The sequence below is a fragment of the Neolamprologus multifasciatus genome, chromosome 3 (genome assembly GCF_963576455.1).
Source record: "Neolamprologus multifasciatus chromosome 3, fNeoMul1.2, whole genome shotgun sequence".
NCBI lineage: Eukaryota > Metazoa > Chordata > Actinopteri > Cichliformes > Cichlidae > Neolamprologus > Neolamprologus multifasciatus.
Window position 1 is genome coordinate 3601648 of NC_140441.1, and position 18164 is coordinate 3619811.

The 18164-nt window shown below is 40.9% G+C and overlaps 1 protein-coding gene across 3 annotated transcripts; it reads left to right on the top strand.

The window, feature by feature from the left end:
* Positions 1-526: 526 nt before the first annotated feature.
* On the top strand, positions 527-18128 carry LOC146521104 (butyrophilin-like protein 2). Of its 3 annotated transcripts, XM_085154458.1 has the most exons (7): positions 527-784; positions 2316-2663; positions 4398-4730; positions 4817-4918; positions 7198-7530; positions 7597-12052; positions 18103-18128. In XM_085154458.1, exons 1-6 carry the CDS (start codon positions 754-756, stop codon positions 7641-7643), a joined length of 1194 nt encoding a protein of 397 aa, XP_085010584.1. In that variant the 5' UTR covers positions 527-753; the 3' UTR covers positions 7644-12052; positions 18103-18128. The 3 variants fall into 3 exon arrangements, with proteins under 3 accessions (XP_085010584.1, XP_085010582.1, XP_085010583.1); XM_085154456.1 differs by lacking the exon at positions 527-784 and having other exon boundaries at positions 2103-2663; XM_085154457.1 differs by lacking the exons at positions 527-784; positions 18103-18128 and having other exon boundaries at positions 2103-2663; positions 7597-14619.
* The last annotated feature ends 36 nt before the right edge of the window (positions 18129-18164 follow it).

The window sequence follows — 18164 nt, forward strand, 5'->3', positions numbered from 1 at the left end:
TCTGACAATAAAACTAAAACAGAAGATAAATCAAATACCAAACTCACAATGACATGAACTATGAACACTGTGTAGAAATACAGCAATCACAGGCTTGTTTATTCACTTAATTAACCATTAAGTAAACCGTGTTCGGTATAACCTGCATGAATACCAATCAACTACATTTAATTTGACCAGATTATGATAAATGTAACATTTTACAGTGTATTTATGTAACAAAATACATGGAAAATTTACCTGTAATTAATTTAGTTAAAGTCAGAATTTAAGGCATGACCTTTTTGGGGGTCCAAACTCAAACTATGAAATAACAGTGAGGACAGTTGATCATATTATTATATTAATACTTTTTCTTTTTATTTAATTATTTATTCGTTTTTATTATTACACACACACACACACACACACACACACACAGCCATCATCTATACAGCTTCTAAACTTATTGTCAGTTTTGCAAAACTAAAACTGTAATTAGGTCAGCTTACATTAATATAAACCCACGTGGATCAACCACGTGTTCCTGAAAGCAGCTCGCTGTCTGCAGTGTCTGTGCTCCCTGCTGCTTCTCCTCACTTTCATGTTTAGAGTTCTGCAGAAGGATTTTATTTTGAAGGCTCTGACAGGAAGTTGTGAGGTGTCTCTGTCTAACTTCAGAGGAGGAAACTTTGTTCAGTGTGTCAGCGGTGCTGTGATCGAGCTGCGTGCGCCTGTTCCTCAGAGTTAACGGGACTTTCAGCGGAGAGGAAGATGCTGCTGCGGCTCGTGCTGCAGGTCCTCGGTAAGAAAGCGCACACGCAGACTGACACACACACAGTGTGTAACACGAGCTGACTGCATGAAGCCCCTCTGTGTAGTTACTGTGGTCCCTACATGCGGGCTTCATGTGGGGCGGGTCTCCCCGTGACAGCTGAGCTCATCATCCTGATATCTGCTTGTTAAGAAGTGCGTCAGTGCTCGTGTGCGTGTGATTCACGGCAGAAATAAAAGTACTTTGTATAAAAACTAAAAGCTTGTCTCACAATATTAAAAGCCCCGTTTACCATAGAAAGCACTTTAATGTGTCAAAAATGGTTTTTGTTCACAATAACGCCACGTGCACAATCATCTGTGTTCAAGTTCACTGATTAATAAAGTTATAACAATCCTAAAACAACAAATAGACATTTTTCTCTTTTTTTATTCAACACCAGATGTTACTCTGTGTGTTTGTACATTTTTAATGCTTAGTCTCAGAATAACTTGTGTCCTGAATTGTCCCCCTTATAGAAATCCCCCTGAACAGGTCCCCTCCCTGGTCCTCTGGTCACATGACTTACAGTAAGGTCCACAGTAAGATCGTCACCCCTGTTTTTGTTTTTCATACATCAGAATGTCTCACTGTGACTGTTACTGTACAAACTGATATCTTTGTACGGTTGGTGATCATTTCATGTCAGGAGATAGAACAAATGTGAAAACTAGGAAATATTAATGCATTATAATATTGTTACTATATTTAAGAAGTATTATATATGCTGGTGGTACCAGGACAAACGTCAGTAAAGGTGTCCATGTAAAAGTGTGTTTAGACGTCGAGGTCAGGTGGTACAGCTGCAGAAGTGTCACTTCATGAAATCAGTATGTTCTTAAAAGCTTTATTACGCTTCTCAAACTGTTTTTAACAGCTGTTATTATGGTTGTTATTTTTATTTCATGGGGTTGAAAAAACTGTCATGAAAAATGTTTCATCTGCTTAATGAGAACTTCCTTCTTTTCTAAGCCCGACACATGAAAGCAAATCAAAATGCACGTTCCCTTTGGTTTAGTCACCCCTGTTATATCCTGTCCACTCGGTTACCTGTGTGTGTTTGTGTGTTGTTGTTTTTATGGTTAAAAATTAACTAACTAAATTTCTTTTATAGATGTCCTTATGATTAATTGAAGGGAGTAAATTTACAAAAAAGAATATTTAAAAAAAAATGAAAATGAAACAAAACCATCCGTCTTCAAAGTCGATGACGCCTTTTCTTTAACAATGCTTGTTTATTAACACGTTCTTCGTTTGCAGATTAAAAGCACTTCATTCCTAACAGAGACTAGTCTCAGAACGTTTCACTTCCGTGTTTTTCAGACGTGCATCAAAGTTTTCTTTGATGTTTTTTAAGCATCCTTCGAGTTAGTTTTTGTTGGATGGGAAGAATCCATGTTTGAGTACTTAGCAGAAAACGTGGCTTCTGAAACCACTTTCCCCACGATGAGAACCACTAGAAAAATCCACAGCATACAGGTGATTAGTGTTTTTTGTTGTGTGTGCTTGTGTCTCCTTCCAGTTTCCCAGCATGCCCTGGCTGTGGTGGTGGAGGTGTATGAGGGGGCAAAGTCTGTCCTGCTGCCCTGTCAGTACACAGGTCTTATACTTACGAACCCCACAGTGCTGTGGACTCGCAATGATCTCGACCCCAAATCTGTCCACGTGAGACGAGAGGAAACAGATGATGTAACAGGACAAAACCAGCGTTACAGAGGGCGCACATCAATGAGGCCTGATGCTCTGGACACTTTAGACTTCAGCCTCACTCTGAGAAAACCCCAAATGACTGATAGTGGCAACTACACCTGCTCCATCAGAAATGAAAGGGCAGAACTGAAACTGACCGACGTACAGCTGCATGTCAAAGGTAAGAAACCCAAACAAACAAAAGAAAAATGTCAAATTAAAGGTTGATAGAAAAGGAATTTCTTTTGCTGAAAACTGGAAAATGGCATTAACATTTTCCAGATGTAACCAGTCTGCAAACATCAAAATCTCACAGGTAGATTTTTTGGTGTTTCTACTAAATCTGGATGATTTGATTCAGAAGGTTTTACATCCTGTATACGCAGGAAAACCTGCAGCTCACAGGTCTAATAGAGACCGATGTGCAACATGTAACAGAGCATGTCATTTTAAGAAGATAAACTTGACCTCTGGAACTATGAATGACAGGATGATAAAGTGCTGCCAGCTGTTCTTTATTCCAGAAGAATCCACTTCCAATCAAGTAGCTTTCGTTTATTCATTTATTGAACAGGAAGCAGGGTTATGCATTCATAATGTGAGTGTGGAGGTAGTGTGGTAAGGGGGTGTTATACAAGGGCTAACATGAGAAATGAGTGACGCTCCCTTAACGGCCTTAAGCTGCCACTTGTGGCACGTCTGGAGGAAAGGCAGATCATTTTGAATGTTGTGGATCCAAACTTGGCACCGCCTCCATCTATGATGGCCCAGGAGCTCCGTTTCTGGGTAGATGACCTGCCACATACCAGCATCAGGCCGCCACATCAACAACATGTTGGGAGTGATTGAATCAAAATCAGCTACGTTTGAGGGGACATAAACATAACCAGGGGCTTGGAGTTGACGATGCCCTCTACTTTGCTGAGTATGGTCCTAAAGACTTCTTCAGTGACATGCTCCGAGATGGTGTAGAGCTGATTTGATGGAACAAATCTCCCGTTCCCATGAACCACCGTGTGGAGCGTATGGAGGGTTGAAATGGAGATGCTGGCTGGCCAACTGTTTTCAGAGCAGGGCCGAGATGCGATCCTTGACATGACGATGAACACCAGGTGCTGCCATCTGTACTGTGTATGTACCACATGTAGTGAAATGTATATAAAATTTGAATAGACACTGAGGAGTGGAGGCCTACTGTAGGAGAGCTTTGGCTGGACCCTGCAGAATCCAACCAGCAGTACAGCTCAGGTCCTCTTCATGGATCCAGACGTGCAGGCTCCACTGGAGTCAGGAAATGTGGGCAATCAGAGCCAATCAGCAAAAGTGGTTGAGCTTGATGGAACAGCCCATATGACCAATCATGATCGTGTATGGTAAATGGTCTGCATTTGTATAGCACTTTAATTAGTCCCTAAGGACCCCAAAGCGCTTTACACTACATTCAATCATCCATCCATTCACACACTGGTGATGGCAGCTACATTGTAGCCACAGCTGCCCTGAGGCACTGACAGAGGCGAGGCTGCCGGACACTGGCGCCACTGACCACCACCAGTAGGCAAACATGGGGTTAGTATCTTGCCCAACGGGGCAGCCTGGGCTCGAACCACTGACCTTCTGATTAGTGGCTGACCTGCTCTGTCACCTGAGCTACAGTGTATGTCTCTATCTTTATTTACACACATGTTCTGTTGCTTGTTAGTGATTACTAAAGGTAGCACTGTGAAGACTATTTATATGGATTTTATAGTGTCCAGTTTAGTTACCATTTTAAACAAAAAGAGAGAGAATCATGATATTTATATATTATTAATATGTATTTTTACTGGTAGCAGAGATCAGAGCACGTCAGTTCTCTCTTTACCATGAGCATGGCTGCTGCTGCTTCTGATATTATGGTTCATTTTCCTCGTAGATCAGCAGGTGGAGGTGAAGGTGGAGGAAGGATCAGACTCTGTCATCCTGCCCTGCAAAACAACACCTGACCTGCCTGAAAAGGCCACAGTGGAGTGGACTCGCCCCGACCAAGAACTCACTATGGTCCATTTGTATGTAAACAGAAGTGACCATCCTAAAAATGTAGACAACCTTTACTGTGGTCGCCCAAAGATGAACAAAGACCTGCTGAGAACTGGAGACCTCAGTCTGACCCTGAAATACCCCACAGAGAGAGACAGTGGAGGATACATCTGCACCATCCACAGGGACAAAGACATCCTGAGACAGAAAGTAGTGCTGCAGGTCAAAGGTCAGAGATGTGGAAAAACATCAGGGGTCAGTGCAGGAGATTGAGGTTCAACAGTCATGTTGATATTGTTTCATGTTTCTCAACAGAACCATTTCCGTCCTGGGCCACAGCTCTCCTGGTTTTTCTTGTTCTTCTTCTAGTAGTTTCTGCGGGTCTTTTATTTCAATTCCGTCATTATTTGGTGTCAGGTGAGTGTCTCCTCCTACACTACCCATAATGCCGATGGTTAGCAGAGCTGAAGAGAAACTTCCAGGTTTGTTCCGGAAGTCAGAAAACCTCCTTCAGACTCAGTCATTGATCAGTGAACTCAATCAAAACCCTCACATGGAAAAATGTGCTGACAGTAAATAAGCTCAGTCTGTCTGTTCTTCTGCTCTTCATCCAACATGTCTGCAGACTAGTTACCAAAGAACGAGTCAGGAGCACATCAGGAGCATGATGGAGACACAGTCTAATACTTGTGTCTCCATCATGCTCCAAAACATTGTTGCTTTGACTCTCGTCTGCGGGTTTTTATCAAGATGAAGGAATCCAGAAGAAGTGTAATAATAACAATTTTCAAGAACATCAGTGAGGTACAGATTGTTTGCAATATTTGGTTAAAGGTGCCTTAGTGAGTTGCACTTCAATGAAAAGTACTCATATGAATGGGGATTGAAATTTTTACTCAACAAGACAAAGATGATGTTTTTTATAAGGAAAAGGTAGAAAATAAGGTCAGGCACAAGTTACAAGATCAAGTTAAATGTTATGCGATTTAAACAGTTCAAGTTTGTGGTTTGAAACAATGATGTGGATAATACATTTTAGTAAGGTGTTAAATATGAGATGGTTCATATGAGCAGCAGACAGGATTTCTCTCAGAGCTCTGTAGACTGTGTTGATCAGATGAGTGTTGGACCGTAGATGTGTACTATTTAATTCAGCAGCAGACAGTAGGTTCACATTAATGGAAAAGAAGAGCAAAGATGGAGTTTTAACTTTAAACTCACATATGATGCAGGCATACATTTCTGTTCTGTCCAAATCTATAAATAAAAGAATACATGTGATCAAACCAGGTCAGCATTCATTGTTCCAGAGTTTCATGTCACAGCAGGAAAAGGGTTAAAGATGAATGTTCAGTACACACAGGTCACAGTACTGTTAGCTGCTCAGTGGGTAGAAAATATGAGACTGTTAATACTTTATTCATCCCCGAGGGAAATCGGGTTAAGGCTGCCAGCCTCGTCAGCGCCATCTTACCCTCCAACCATACATACATTACACAAACATCACATGGACAGGTCAGAGAGGTAAACAATGGAAAATGCACAACATGAGGAAAGACGAGGAGAAAAATAACTCCCCCAGACTGAGCTCCAACTGGGAGATCGGGGGGTGGGGGGGGGGGGGTGGGTTGATTACATGCGTGTGTGTGTTCTGTGTTCAACCAAGAGAAAGTGTCCCTTCACCCGGTTAAGCTAAAGTCAACAATCTTCTTCAATGCGGGCGGCCTTGAATGAGGGGAGAGAGAGTCACAACAAACAGTCTTATTATCTAAAGGAGAGTTTTGTTATTCCCGTCAGCTTTTGCCTTGAGCATCCAGCTGGCGCCAGGGGGGCCGCATGAGATGAAGATGGTAGTTGTTTTGGTTAGGGCGAAAAAACTGCATCCAGTTTTACAGCTGGTGTAACGTCCGTCACTGGTCACCAGGTCTCTTAATTCCCGTTGTTCTTCTTCAAGATCTTATCCATAATGTGTTCCAAAAACACAGTCTGAGTGCTCACAGCCCATCGTCTATCATGTCGGCCAGCCTTTGAACAGCTTCATCTGCTTCTTGTTCTTTTATAAGCCAGCTCCAATCAGCCTGAACTCTGTTACCATAGTTCCAAATTGGTAGATGTCGTTCAATGTCCTCCATCAAGAGTGTCGCCAGACACACGACGCAACTGACCATCGAGTATCCAGAAGCAAACGTCTCCACAGGACAATCGGGCCCTCCCAAGCGAGACTATACAAAAGACATGAGAAGCTGAGCAGGAAAGATGAGGGAGAGGAAGAAGGAGAAAGTGCGACCGCCTCCATCAAGAGCCAAGAGACAAGATCAATAATTTGTTGGGATTTAGGTTTATCAAGAAATGAGAGCTGCTCCATCCAGAGTGGGATGGATGCCATCTCTTCTAACAAGACCAAGTTTCCTCCAGAAAGATTCACAATTATCCATAAAGCCCACATCGTTTTTTGGACACTACTCAGACAGACAGCAATTTAAGGCGAACATGCGGCTAAACATGCAATTCAATATCATTTTTAGTGACCACCCGTCACCGGGTGTCATTACTGCCGACGTGAATTACAATTTTACTGAATTTATGTTTACCTTTTGTCAGCAGTTTTAAATTTCTGTGCTGTGGTTTGCTTCCATCATTCAGTTTTCTCTACACCTCTGAAAACCTGCTGCTGTCTGTGTTTGCTGTTCTTTCAGTGATTCCAGTGAAGGTGGAGGTGGAGGAGGGGGCGGAGTCTGTCCAGCTGCCCTTCAAAACAACAAAACACCTGTCGGGGGAAGTTCAAGTGATATGGGAACGTTACGAGCCGTTCCAGAAGGCTCACGTGTTTACAAACGGCCCAAACCAATTTGAAGAACAGCACGAGGTTTACAAAGACCGAACTGTGATGAACAAAGACCTGCTGGAAACTGGAGACCTCAGTCTGACCCTGAAACAGCCCACAGAGAGAGACAGTGGAGAGTACAAGTGTTTGGTCTGGAGGAAGGGAACCTTCATCAGAAAGAAAACCGTGAAGCTCAAAGTCAAAGGTTGGTTTGTCTGTTTGTTTGCTGGCTTGTGTGATTGTGTCTGACTGTCTCATGTCTCCTCTGCAGGTCCAGGATCAAACAGAGGACATCAGGACCAGAAGCTGCTCCATTGATCCGACTCCTCTGACGGCTGATCGATCAGTGCTACGACTGCTGTCGTAATGTTGTCTCTCATGTGCAAATGTAAGTGTGCAGGTGCATTTCTGTCATTGGTGGATCCCGGAGACGGTGCCTGCTGATTGGCTAACTACATGGAGACAACATATTTACACAGGAGCATGTAGGGGTGGACTGCCTTTGTATGTGATCACTGTTTTCTCCTGTTTTTGTCAGTTTTGGAGGTACGCTGCTGTCATTTAATTTCTTTGAGTATGTTGTTTGTATCCTTGTCTCAGGGACCAAGCAGTAAAGCATAAAGGACACAGGTGTTTAATTTAAAAAAATGGGGTTTTATTGACCCAGAAAGTATAAAAAGATATTTAACAAAGCCAGAACTTAAACAGGCAGACCAGCAAAACAGGTCAACTCAATAGACTAAGCTCAAGATCACAATTAACAAAACCTCAAACAAACATAAGACAAACTGAGCTCCTGAAACGACACACGGGGGAACGTTAATACTGGTTTAGCTAAACCACATGACACACGGGGGAAAATATGGCTGCCATGTAACCAACTAATACAAAACAATTAAACAAACTTGAAACACCCTCCAGGCAATGAAGCACGACGGCTGTCAGTGGTACTTCAGCTCTCCCAGCCCTTTGCCAGACAGGAGAGAAACCCCAGGTGACTCAAACACAGAAAGATGTATTAATATAAAACAGAACTTTGACCTTGCAGTGTTCATATGTGTGCACGCCTTCTAAACATTGGAAGGTGTAATAAAAACAAATAATAAAGGAACAATATTGGACAATGAGTAGAATATATTTAAAGTAGTGACTGCAAAGCAAACTAAAGTGAAGTAATGCTGAGGTGTGGCTCATCCTGTGCAGCCATCACACCTTGAGCCCCGTTTGTTTGTTGTATTGCTGTTAGCTCCACCCTGAAGCTGAAGTCCGCTCCTTTGTGTTGAACCCACTCATTGTAAATGAATCACCATCAAAATGTACTAATTATGCGATGTGCTGCTCACGGTCACACAGGGATGGATCAGCCGTATATTATGGTCGGGCCGTAACAATCAGTTTGATCTGTGTGATTGATCAGTGATGTCAGCATGATCACAGGTCCATAGTAACCATAGTAACACCTTTTGTTCTCACTCGCCTTTTTTAACTTGTCAAGTTGGTTTTTATCTAAAATATTATGATAATTATTGTATGAATTTAACCTCGGTCGTAACAATTTAATCTGATCCAGTGTTGTTGTTCTGCTGTGGTGATGGAGCGGCTGCTCCTGACGACAGATGGATGATTCAAACATGGCACACAGAGAAGAAGGAGTAGAAGAAGAAAGCTGGATGCCTGTAATGGTGATCTGCATGGATCAGAGCAACAGTGAGAAAACATGGAGGAACCTTTAAGGCAGCGGTCCCCAACCCCCGGGCCTCGGACCGGTACCGGTCCGTGAGTAGTTTGGTACCGGGCCGCGAGAGTTGAGGCTCAGGTGTGAAATGTATAGTTTTCAGGGTTTTTATCGGTTTTCAGCGTTATTTTGTTATCGTTTTTATGTTAACTCGGTTTTCCTGGGTCTTTTCACATGTGTTATGAATAAATCTTCTTTTTTTCGGTACCGGTACTAGTTTTATTTTGTTGTATTTATCCGCGACACCTTAAAGGCCGGTCCGTGAAAATATTGTCGGGCATAAACCGGTCCATGAAAATATTGTCGGGCATAAACCGGTCCGTGGCGCAAAAAAGGTTGGAGACCGCTGCTCTAAGGAACAATGTCAAGACAGAAAAACAGGAAACACACTGCTGAGCTTCAGATTCAGAGTCTGAAACAGCAACAAAACACTGCCAGTGAACACAATCCAACTATTTAGTGTGTAGTGTATATGTTGAGCTCTGAATGTGTGTAAGAGTCCAGCAGACAGTCTGATCCAGTTTGGCTCTGCTGAAGTCTGGATGTAGATCATGGAGGAGTTTCTCACTTCAGGCTCTGATCCTGTTCTTACACACTGAGGTTTTGTCTCGTTTTCTTCGTCCTGCTAAGCTGTTCATGTTCAACACTACAGAGGGAACAAATCCACTCAGGAAGCAGCTCATCTGAGGTCATTTGATCATCAGGTTGATTTGGATTCATTGAACATGATGATATTGCTTTTTGAAGTATGATCATATTGATGGTAAGTCATAACACAGACAGCTGCTCTGACTTTCTAGATTTCTTTCTTTCTCTTTATGTACCCCTAAATTACAACAACAGTCGTCTCAAGATGCTTTAAACTCTAAGTCTGTGTAGTGTCTCAGTCATCCAGGTCATGGTCGTCTCAGCAGTTTGGAAAAAAACAAACAGAGTATGCTGTGCAGAGCAGCGAGCAGTTCTCAGACCTCTGGAGACACCAAGCAGCCACTTCATTCTCTCTCTTTCTAGTCCCTGTCAGGACTCTTGCTGCAGCACTTTGGATTAGCTGAAGGCTTTTCAGCGAGTTTTTAGGACTTCCTGATAATAATGAATTACAGTCGTCCAGCCTGGAAGTAATAAATGCATGAACTAGTTTTTCAGCGTCACTCTGAGACAGGATATTTCTAACTTTAGAGATGTTGCACAAATGGAAGAAAGCAGTCTTACATATTTGCAAGTGTTATCTGGCTTCATGGTTAAAGCTGGGTGTCATCTGCATAGCAGTGCACACCTGTTCAACCACTCACACTGTGATGTGCATTAAAATGAAGCACCACAGGCTGTTGGACAGTAAGCTTTACAGTTTCAGTTGGTCCAGTTTAATGTGCAGCCATCACTGAGAAATAATCAGCAGCACTGAGAGCACGCTCAGCAACAAAACCATTATTTCACTGCTCTGTGCTTTAAATCAGCAGGTTAATGATTTGCTGCAGCATTCGTTTTCACAATAGTGTTCTTTTATAGATTTTTCATCCCTATCTGATAATGTGTTTTAGTAGGTGGAGCTTGTAGGGATCGTTTTTTGTGGAGTCATGTGATCCATCAATCACCCTCTTTAGATTGGTTACATGCTGCCAGCACCGCCTCTTTCATGTGAACGTATGAGCAAACTCTGGGTTAACTTAGTGAGTTGGTAACCAGCCTCGTGTGACTGCTTATCCTGCTCATCACATGTTGGTTTGTACAACCTGACTGTAATAATGAAAACAGTCTGTTCTTCACTGGGATTCCCTTTTGTCTAGTTTGGGTTTTGAGTCCATTTTATTATTGTGTGACATTTAGAGGAGGACGGTAAACCTGTCCTGGTCGAGGAGGAGAGATTGCTGTTGTTCTGTAACATGAGTCTACTAATTGAAGCCCCTCACTGTAGTTTATTTTATTTCTGTAAAGTCGCATCATCCTAAAAACTTGATTCTGTTCGGATGTAGATCCAGTTGACAGACTCACCTCCGTCCCCTCAAACAGATCACTCAGTCATGGACGTGTTCGTACAGCAGCTACTTTCAGCTGCTCCCTCATCACAAGACGCTGTCACAGCACACAGCTCTGCATGTTTTACACCAAATGCAACACAAAGGCGATTATTGTCACCACTGAACATGTTAACCTCTACACTATGGAGCCATAAACCTCTGTTCTTACAGTATAGTATGCTTTCATTATGTAACCCGGGTTAAAAAGATGCATAAATAGTAAAAGATAAGTGAAGTCTAAGAATATAAATATCAAAGAGTTCATTTATTTAAATTTTCTTGTTTATTAAAAAGATCAAAGTTCATGTCAACTGATTAAAACATGTTTGCATTGTTTAAAATAAGTTATCTTTCTTTTCTTGTGACTTGTTTGTGAGAACTGTAATTTCCTACGGGGATAAGGTCTGTGAAGGTAACACAGGGTGGAGAAGGAAAAGGAGAAAAAAGAGAGCGCGAGGAGAGAGGGCGGTGGTGCGTGAGTTACACGGAGCATCCGGAGAAGCTAGCTTGTTTTTATGTAGTATCAGTGAGTGTGTTTCGACTTTTCAGAAAGATAAGTCACAGTGTCGGTAAGTTAGTGACGTGACACGTAAAGTTTCGGCGTGAAGCTGCTGGACTGTGTGTTTTGTTTACTGCGGCCGTGCACGCATTGAGTTAAAGCGAGGCTAACCCAGCCGTTAGCTAATAAGGACTACTGTAGCTGCCGTTTCGCTAAAGTTGTGGGACGTAACAAGCTGCAGAGGATCGTTACCGAACTGGATAACGACGGACACACCCCGGATAGTCACTCTGAGTGCCCGCGTCACTCAGAGTACCTCTGGCAACGTGGGAAGCTAAAACAGGAAGCTTGTGGAGCACGTGGAGATCACGGACCTTCCTCATCTTTGTGCTACTGCATTCAGAGCGGAGTGTTTCTGAAGGAGCTGAAGACAACTTGTTGCCTGGATTAATCTGGTGGGAAGTGCACGTTTCACAAGGTACTGAGTTTATTTATTTATTTATTGCTTGTTGAGTGAAGAACTTCCGGTTGGGAGATCGTTTTGGATTTATACTGGAGCAATTGACTATGTGCACGTTAGCATATGCTACTTCCGGTGCGGAAACGCCTGTGGGGAGCTTTGTTTCCGGTGTCCTATTCACGCCCTGTTTACGGTCCAAAACAAGTTAAGCAAATGAATGAATCAAGCGGTGATTTACATTTCTATAGATGTCTCGGGCATTTACCCAATATATCTGTAAATGATGTTCATCGACTTGTCGATATTTTTCCCCGTGCCTCAGAGCAAAAGAGAAAAGTGATTCAAATGTTATATTTCTCAGCTGTCCCTCGTTTATCGCGGGTGTTATGTTCTAAAAATAACCAGTGATAGGTGAAATCAAGAAGCCAATTTTATTTTTTGACGGTGCAAAACGTTTCGTGGACATCGTGGACATACAGCACTGCACTTCAGAGTCACACTGCTAGCATCAATGCAGCGATGCTGTACAGGAGAGACGTCACGGAGGAGATCGTCTGCAGCGATCAGGACACAATGTGACGTAAAAAGAAAAGCATGCAAACTTGCACTAAAAATCTGTGAAACAGCGAGGTGAAAGGTGAACCGCGTTATAGCGAGGGACCGCTGTAATTTTGAAGGTAAGTCACAACATACCCTTCGTACATACTAATGTATAGAAACTGTTACCAGCAATCATTCATTTTTGTGTGGCTTTTTTTCACGGTTTGTTAACATGCTGTGTAGGTGTGTACTTGACTAGCTGATATCACATAACAGGAAACATCTGGTTTGACTATTGTTCACCTGTAGTTTGAATGCTGAACATTTGCCTGTTTAAATCATGAGACCAGTCACTATACAGAGATGTGCTTCTGAATGTGGACGATGTGTCTTCTGCTGCAGTTCTGCTTGTGTTGAGTGATGGAAACAACTGATCGATCTAAACTCTTTAAACGTCAACATTGATCATCAGATTTTTTATGACACAACAGTGGTGAGTGTTCCCACCTTCTGCTCTTTGTAACTTAACGCCATCTTTCCGTTTTCGAGTTTTGGACATGATTTTGGAGAATATCTTTGCAGTAGCGATTGACCGCAAAGTAAAGCTACCGGAAATGTACAACCCCACATCCGGTCTCAAACCAGGAAGTTAGCATTTTCTCGTGCACAGGGTCAATACAGGCCTGCAACGTAGGGTTTATCTCTGCCGGCTTTAGGTTTAGTTTGGGACCATAATTGTTTTATCACTGGTGGTTTACACTGTATATGTGGAGATTCTGTGTACAGTGGGTAAATTGCTGCGTGTGTTTTTGGTTTGCCTGAATACTGAAATCTGCCATTTTATTATTTTGTTTTCATTGTTTGGTAAATTAAAGGAGGGTTGCAATGCTCTACTTTACATGGTGTATGACATGATTTACTGCACTATAGACACTAGTGTTCATTTTTGCATGTAGTGCTACTGTTAAGGAATAAGCTTCATTGATCCCAGAAACAAAAGAGAAGTTAATTTAAGAATATCGTACGAGAGTACACTAGGAAAAGAACCCAGGGCCCATTTATTACTGGTGTCAAGCCAGCCTCCACTTTGTTTTACGTTCCCTGTGTATTCAAAGTATTATGGCAAAAGATGTGGAAACATGATTTCAAAATAAAATCTCCTGAAGCATGATTTCAAAATAAAATCTCCTGAAGCATGATTTCAAAATAAAATCTCCTGAAGCATGATTTCAAAATGAAGGCCAACTTCCAGTAAATTAAGAGCACATTCACAAATATCAATTAGTCTTGTTTGCACACTCTAATGTTGGATACAAATGACATACCCTAGTATTCTAGTAGCAACATGTCAATATTAAAGCCACCTCCGTTTGGATTTCAAAGTAAAAGCCCTCTGTTTATTTTTGAACTACTCTTTTAATTAATTCAGAATGGAAAACTCACGTTTCCACAGACTTGTTGCAGTCTATATTGACAGTATACAACCCCATAGTGATTCCATGTCAATATTAATCATTCTTGTTTTGCCCTTCAAAATTCTCTCTTTCAAATTGACCATATATCAGTGTGCGTTTTCAATGACTTCAGAAAGCTCTAAAATGGAAAATTGCTATTTCCACATAATAATTACTTTCTGTATTGACAGCATTCCATCCCACAGTGATACCATGTTGATCTCAAGTCATTCTGATTTTGCCTTTCAAAATAAGAGACCTTTCAAATTGCTCATACGGGAAATAATCTTTCAATGAATTCTGATTTCTCTAAAAAGAAAAATTCTTGTTTCCATTGCATAAATTCACTTAAGATCAAGAGTATGCAACCCCACAATGATACAATATCAATATCAAGTCAGTCTGATTTTGCGTTTCAAATTAATGGCCCGTTGAAATTGCCCATTTAAGACCTACCTTTCAGTGATTTCAGAATGCTCTAAAAAGAAAAAATCCTGTTTCCACAAGATAATTCCACTTTAGATCAACAGTATCCAACCCCACAGTGATACCATATCAAAATCAAGTCAGTCTTATTTTGGAAGGCAAAATCAGACTTTTCAAATTGAGCATATATGACTCTTTTAACGGTTTCAAAATGCTCTTAAATAGAATTTTGCTGTTTCCACAGGATGAATCCATGTTAGATCAACAGTATACAGCCCCACAGTGATACCATATTAATATCAAGTCATTATGATTATGCCTTCCAAAATAAAAGCCTTTTCAAATTGTCCACAATTGACCTAACTTTCAGTGATTTCAAAATGCTCTAAAATGGAAAATTCTTGTTTCCACAGGGTACTTCCACTTTAGATCAACAGTATACAACCCCACAGTGATACCATATCAATATCAAGTCATTCTGATTATGCCTTCCAAAATAAAAGCCCTTTCAAATTGAGCATATATGACCTACTCTTTTAACGATTTCAAAATGCTCTTAAACAGAATTTTGCTGTTTCCACAAGATGAATCCATGTTAGATCAACAGTATACAGCCCCATAGTGATACCATATTAATATCAAGTCATTATGATTATGCCTTCCAAAATAAAAGCCCTTTCAAATTGTCCACAATTGACCTAACTTTCAGTGATTTCAAAATGCTCTAAAATGGAAAATTCCTCTTTCCACAGGGTAATTCCACTTTAGATCAACAGTATCCAACCCCACAGTGATACCATATCAGAATCAAGTCAGTCTGATTTTGGAAGGGAAATCAGACTTTTCAAATTGAGCATATATGACCTACTCTTTTAACGGTTTCAAAATGCTCTTAAACAGAATTTTGCTGTTTCCACAAGATGAATCCATGTTAGATCAACAGTATACAGCTCCACAGTGATACCATATCAATATCAAGTCATTCTGATTTTGCTTTCAAAAGTAAAAGCCTTTTCAAATTGTCCATAATTCACCTACCTTTCAGTGATTTCAAAATGCTCTAAAAAGAATAATTTCGGTTTCCACCTTAGAATTATTCTGAAATGTTTTTTTATTCTTTCTGTTACTCACATGTATGTTTTGATGTGCAATGGTGTTAGTTTGAATGACATCTCCAAGGCCCTTTAATTTATAATTGTCTTTTCTGTTTTTTCTTTTTACTTTGTTTGTCAAGTATTCACCACATTTAAAACCCACAAAAAAAAAGACAATAGTTAACTTTAAAATTAGTACAGAGGTGGAGAATAAACTCAGCCGTGGTGTCTTTTGTCTTATGCAGTCAGAGAGATTATTGAATGTTTGGGTGGATGTATTTTCCTCTGTGGTGGGTTACGATGTGCGCCCCCCACCCCAGGCTCCGTGGGGCTTGGTGGTGGTGCTAATGTAGGCCCCCGTCCGGATGGGCCTTTGTGGCTTCCAGGGGTGCCTACTTGGGTCAGTGGGGGACCTGGCCCCACGAGAGAGTACTTTGCCTTCACTTCCCTCCCCTCCTCATCCCCACTCCATCACACCGCCACACATGCAGGGCTTTGGCGTACAGTTGTTTCACTGAGGTGGGTGTGAGTCATTCCTGCTGTGTCCCCTTCCGACCACCTGTACCTCAATTTTATTCCACAATCTATACATCAACATCACTTGTGCTGGGCATGCTGAATGGCGTCCAAGGGATGGTCTGTGTATTCAACCTCTCCTAAGTTGCCGGTGCCCACGTCTCAATTTTAAATACATGTAGATGATAATGTTTCTCGGCAGGGGCCGTGCTGACACCAATATTTATTATCTACTGTTACTTATACTTATCTAGGTTGTGGCTGTGATACTTGCTGTTGTGTACTGTGTTATATTTTTGCTCGTTTTCTTTTCTGTTTTTTTCTTCCAGTAGGTAATCCAATGGAATTTACTGTCTTGTGTCACCGTCCCTCATCCCCTCTGTTTTTCCCCTCTTTTGAACGTCTCTTGTCTAAGTCTTAACCCTTTAAAGCCGGTCAGAGCAGCACGCTCTGTTTTGCATAACTATTTTTAAATCCCGGTAGCTCTGCAACCACGTGAGCTAGCGCAATAATTTTTTTTGCATATGAAACCGGAGGAGTTGTACTTACATCTTCTGCCATCAGCTTGTCCTCGGTCACAGTTTCCTTCCACATATAACTTTGCAAAAACTGCATAAAAAGCACTTGCAGCAACAAAAACATAATATTCCAGAAACACGCTTTGCCGATCCGATCAGCTGTTCATAACACTTCCTACGTCCATCAGCGCGAACTTTCGCATGTCCGCCATGACCTGCCCGAAACCGGAAGTTGCGTCATTTTCGCGGAAATGTATTTTTTTACCATCAGGGCCTCATGAGCCTATACTGGTGTTTATAAAAGTTATCTTTGACTTTATGACTTTCTGTGTGGTTTCTGGGATGGTTAGGACTCATATTGCACTGCTGGAAAAATAGGGATAAGCCTCTTAAATTTCTCTAACTAGAAATATATGTTAAAAAAACAAAAACGATTTTCAATTTTTTTGTAGTTTATTGCACTTTTTTGCAATTAATGTAATTACTATGCACTTAATGCAGACATATTATTAAAATTTGGGCTGTAATGGTTGTATTGATGTATAGCAACTTGAAATGCTCCCAAAAATGGCTCCACAGCATGTAAACATATAATATAAGCTCTGGCGGACTTGGTTCTATGGTAGGTCTTAAAGGGTTAATATTTCCTATCAACCAATTTTGTGTATTCCTTTGATAATAACTGCAAATTTAAATTTTACAATAAAATGATTGAATAAATAAAGATATTTTAAAACTTCAATCAAGTGGAGCAATATTGCAAAGCCATAATGGTCCACTTGAAAAAAACAAAATCTGTTGGAGAGCCTATACCGCCCACTACTGGACGTTACAATTAAACAGGCGAGCTTGGAGTGTCTGACTCTGTCGACATTTCAAAAACTAGAGGTGAAAACATGTCATTTTGAACATAAAAGTTTTGTGCAGGAAAAATGCAGAAGAAGGAGAAGGGGTGAGTTCCTTTTTTAAGTATAAACTTTAAATAGTAACTTTTAAAATTTGCTAACAAAGTAGTTCATCTCCAATTATATGTAATTGAGTAATCAAGTCTTGTAGCCTAGCCTAAGATATTAGCCAGGTTATTTCTGATTGTAAAAATGTCTTTTTTCTTATGTGTAACACGTAAAATTACATTTATGTCACCATATTATTACTGGGGTTTTTTCGATAACAGGCTTCGCTATGAGCAAAAACAAAAAAAGATTTGCGCACAGGACTCAGGCAAAGTTGTAGCATACGGCAGAAATTAATTAACACGTGTTCTATAACAGGCACATCTGTAGCTAACAGGCAATGGCTTTTTAACATCAAGTGCTGCACATTTTCTTCAGGGGCATTGTATTTCACAAAAACATGTTCAAATAGTACTTGAATAGAAACAAAGTTTTGTAATTAGTGGCACCGATTTAAAATTGTTCTCAGTTCATTGAGAATATTATACATATTCTTTATAAAATGTTATGATTTCATATTCATCAATGATATAAATGCCACTGTAATGTTTTCTTTTTTACACTTAGAGTCTACCGCTTCTGCTTATTTGGGGTATGTATTTTTTTCTTCTTTTCTTTCATATACATTT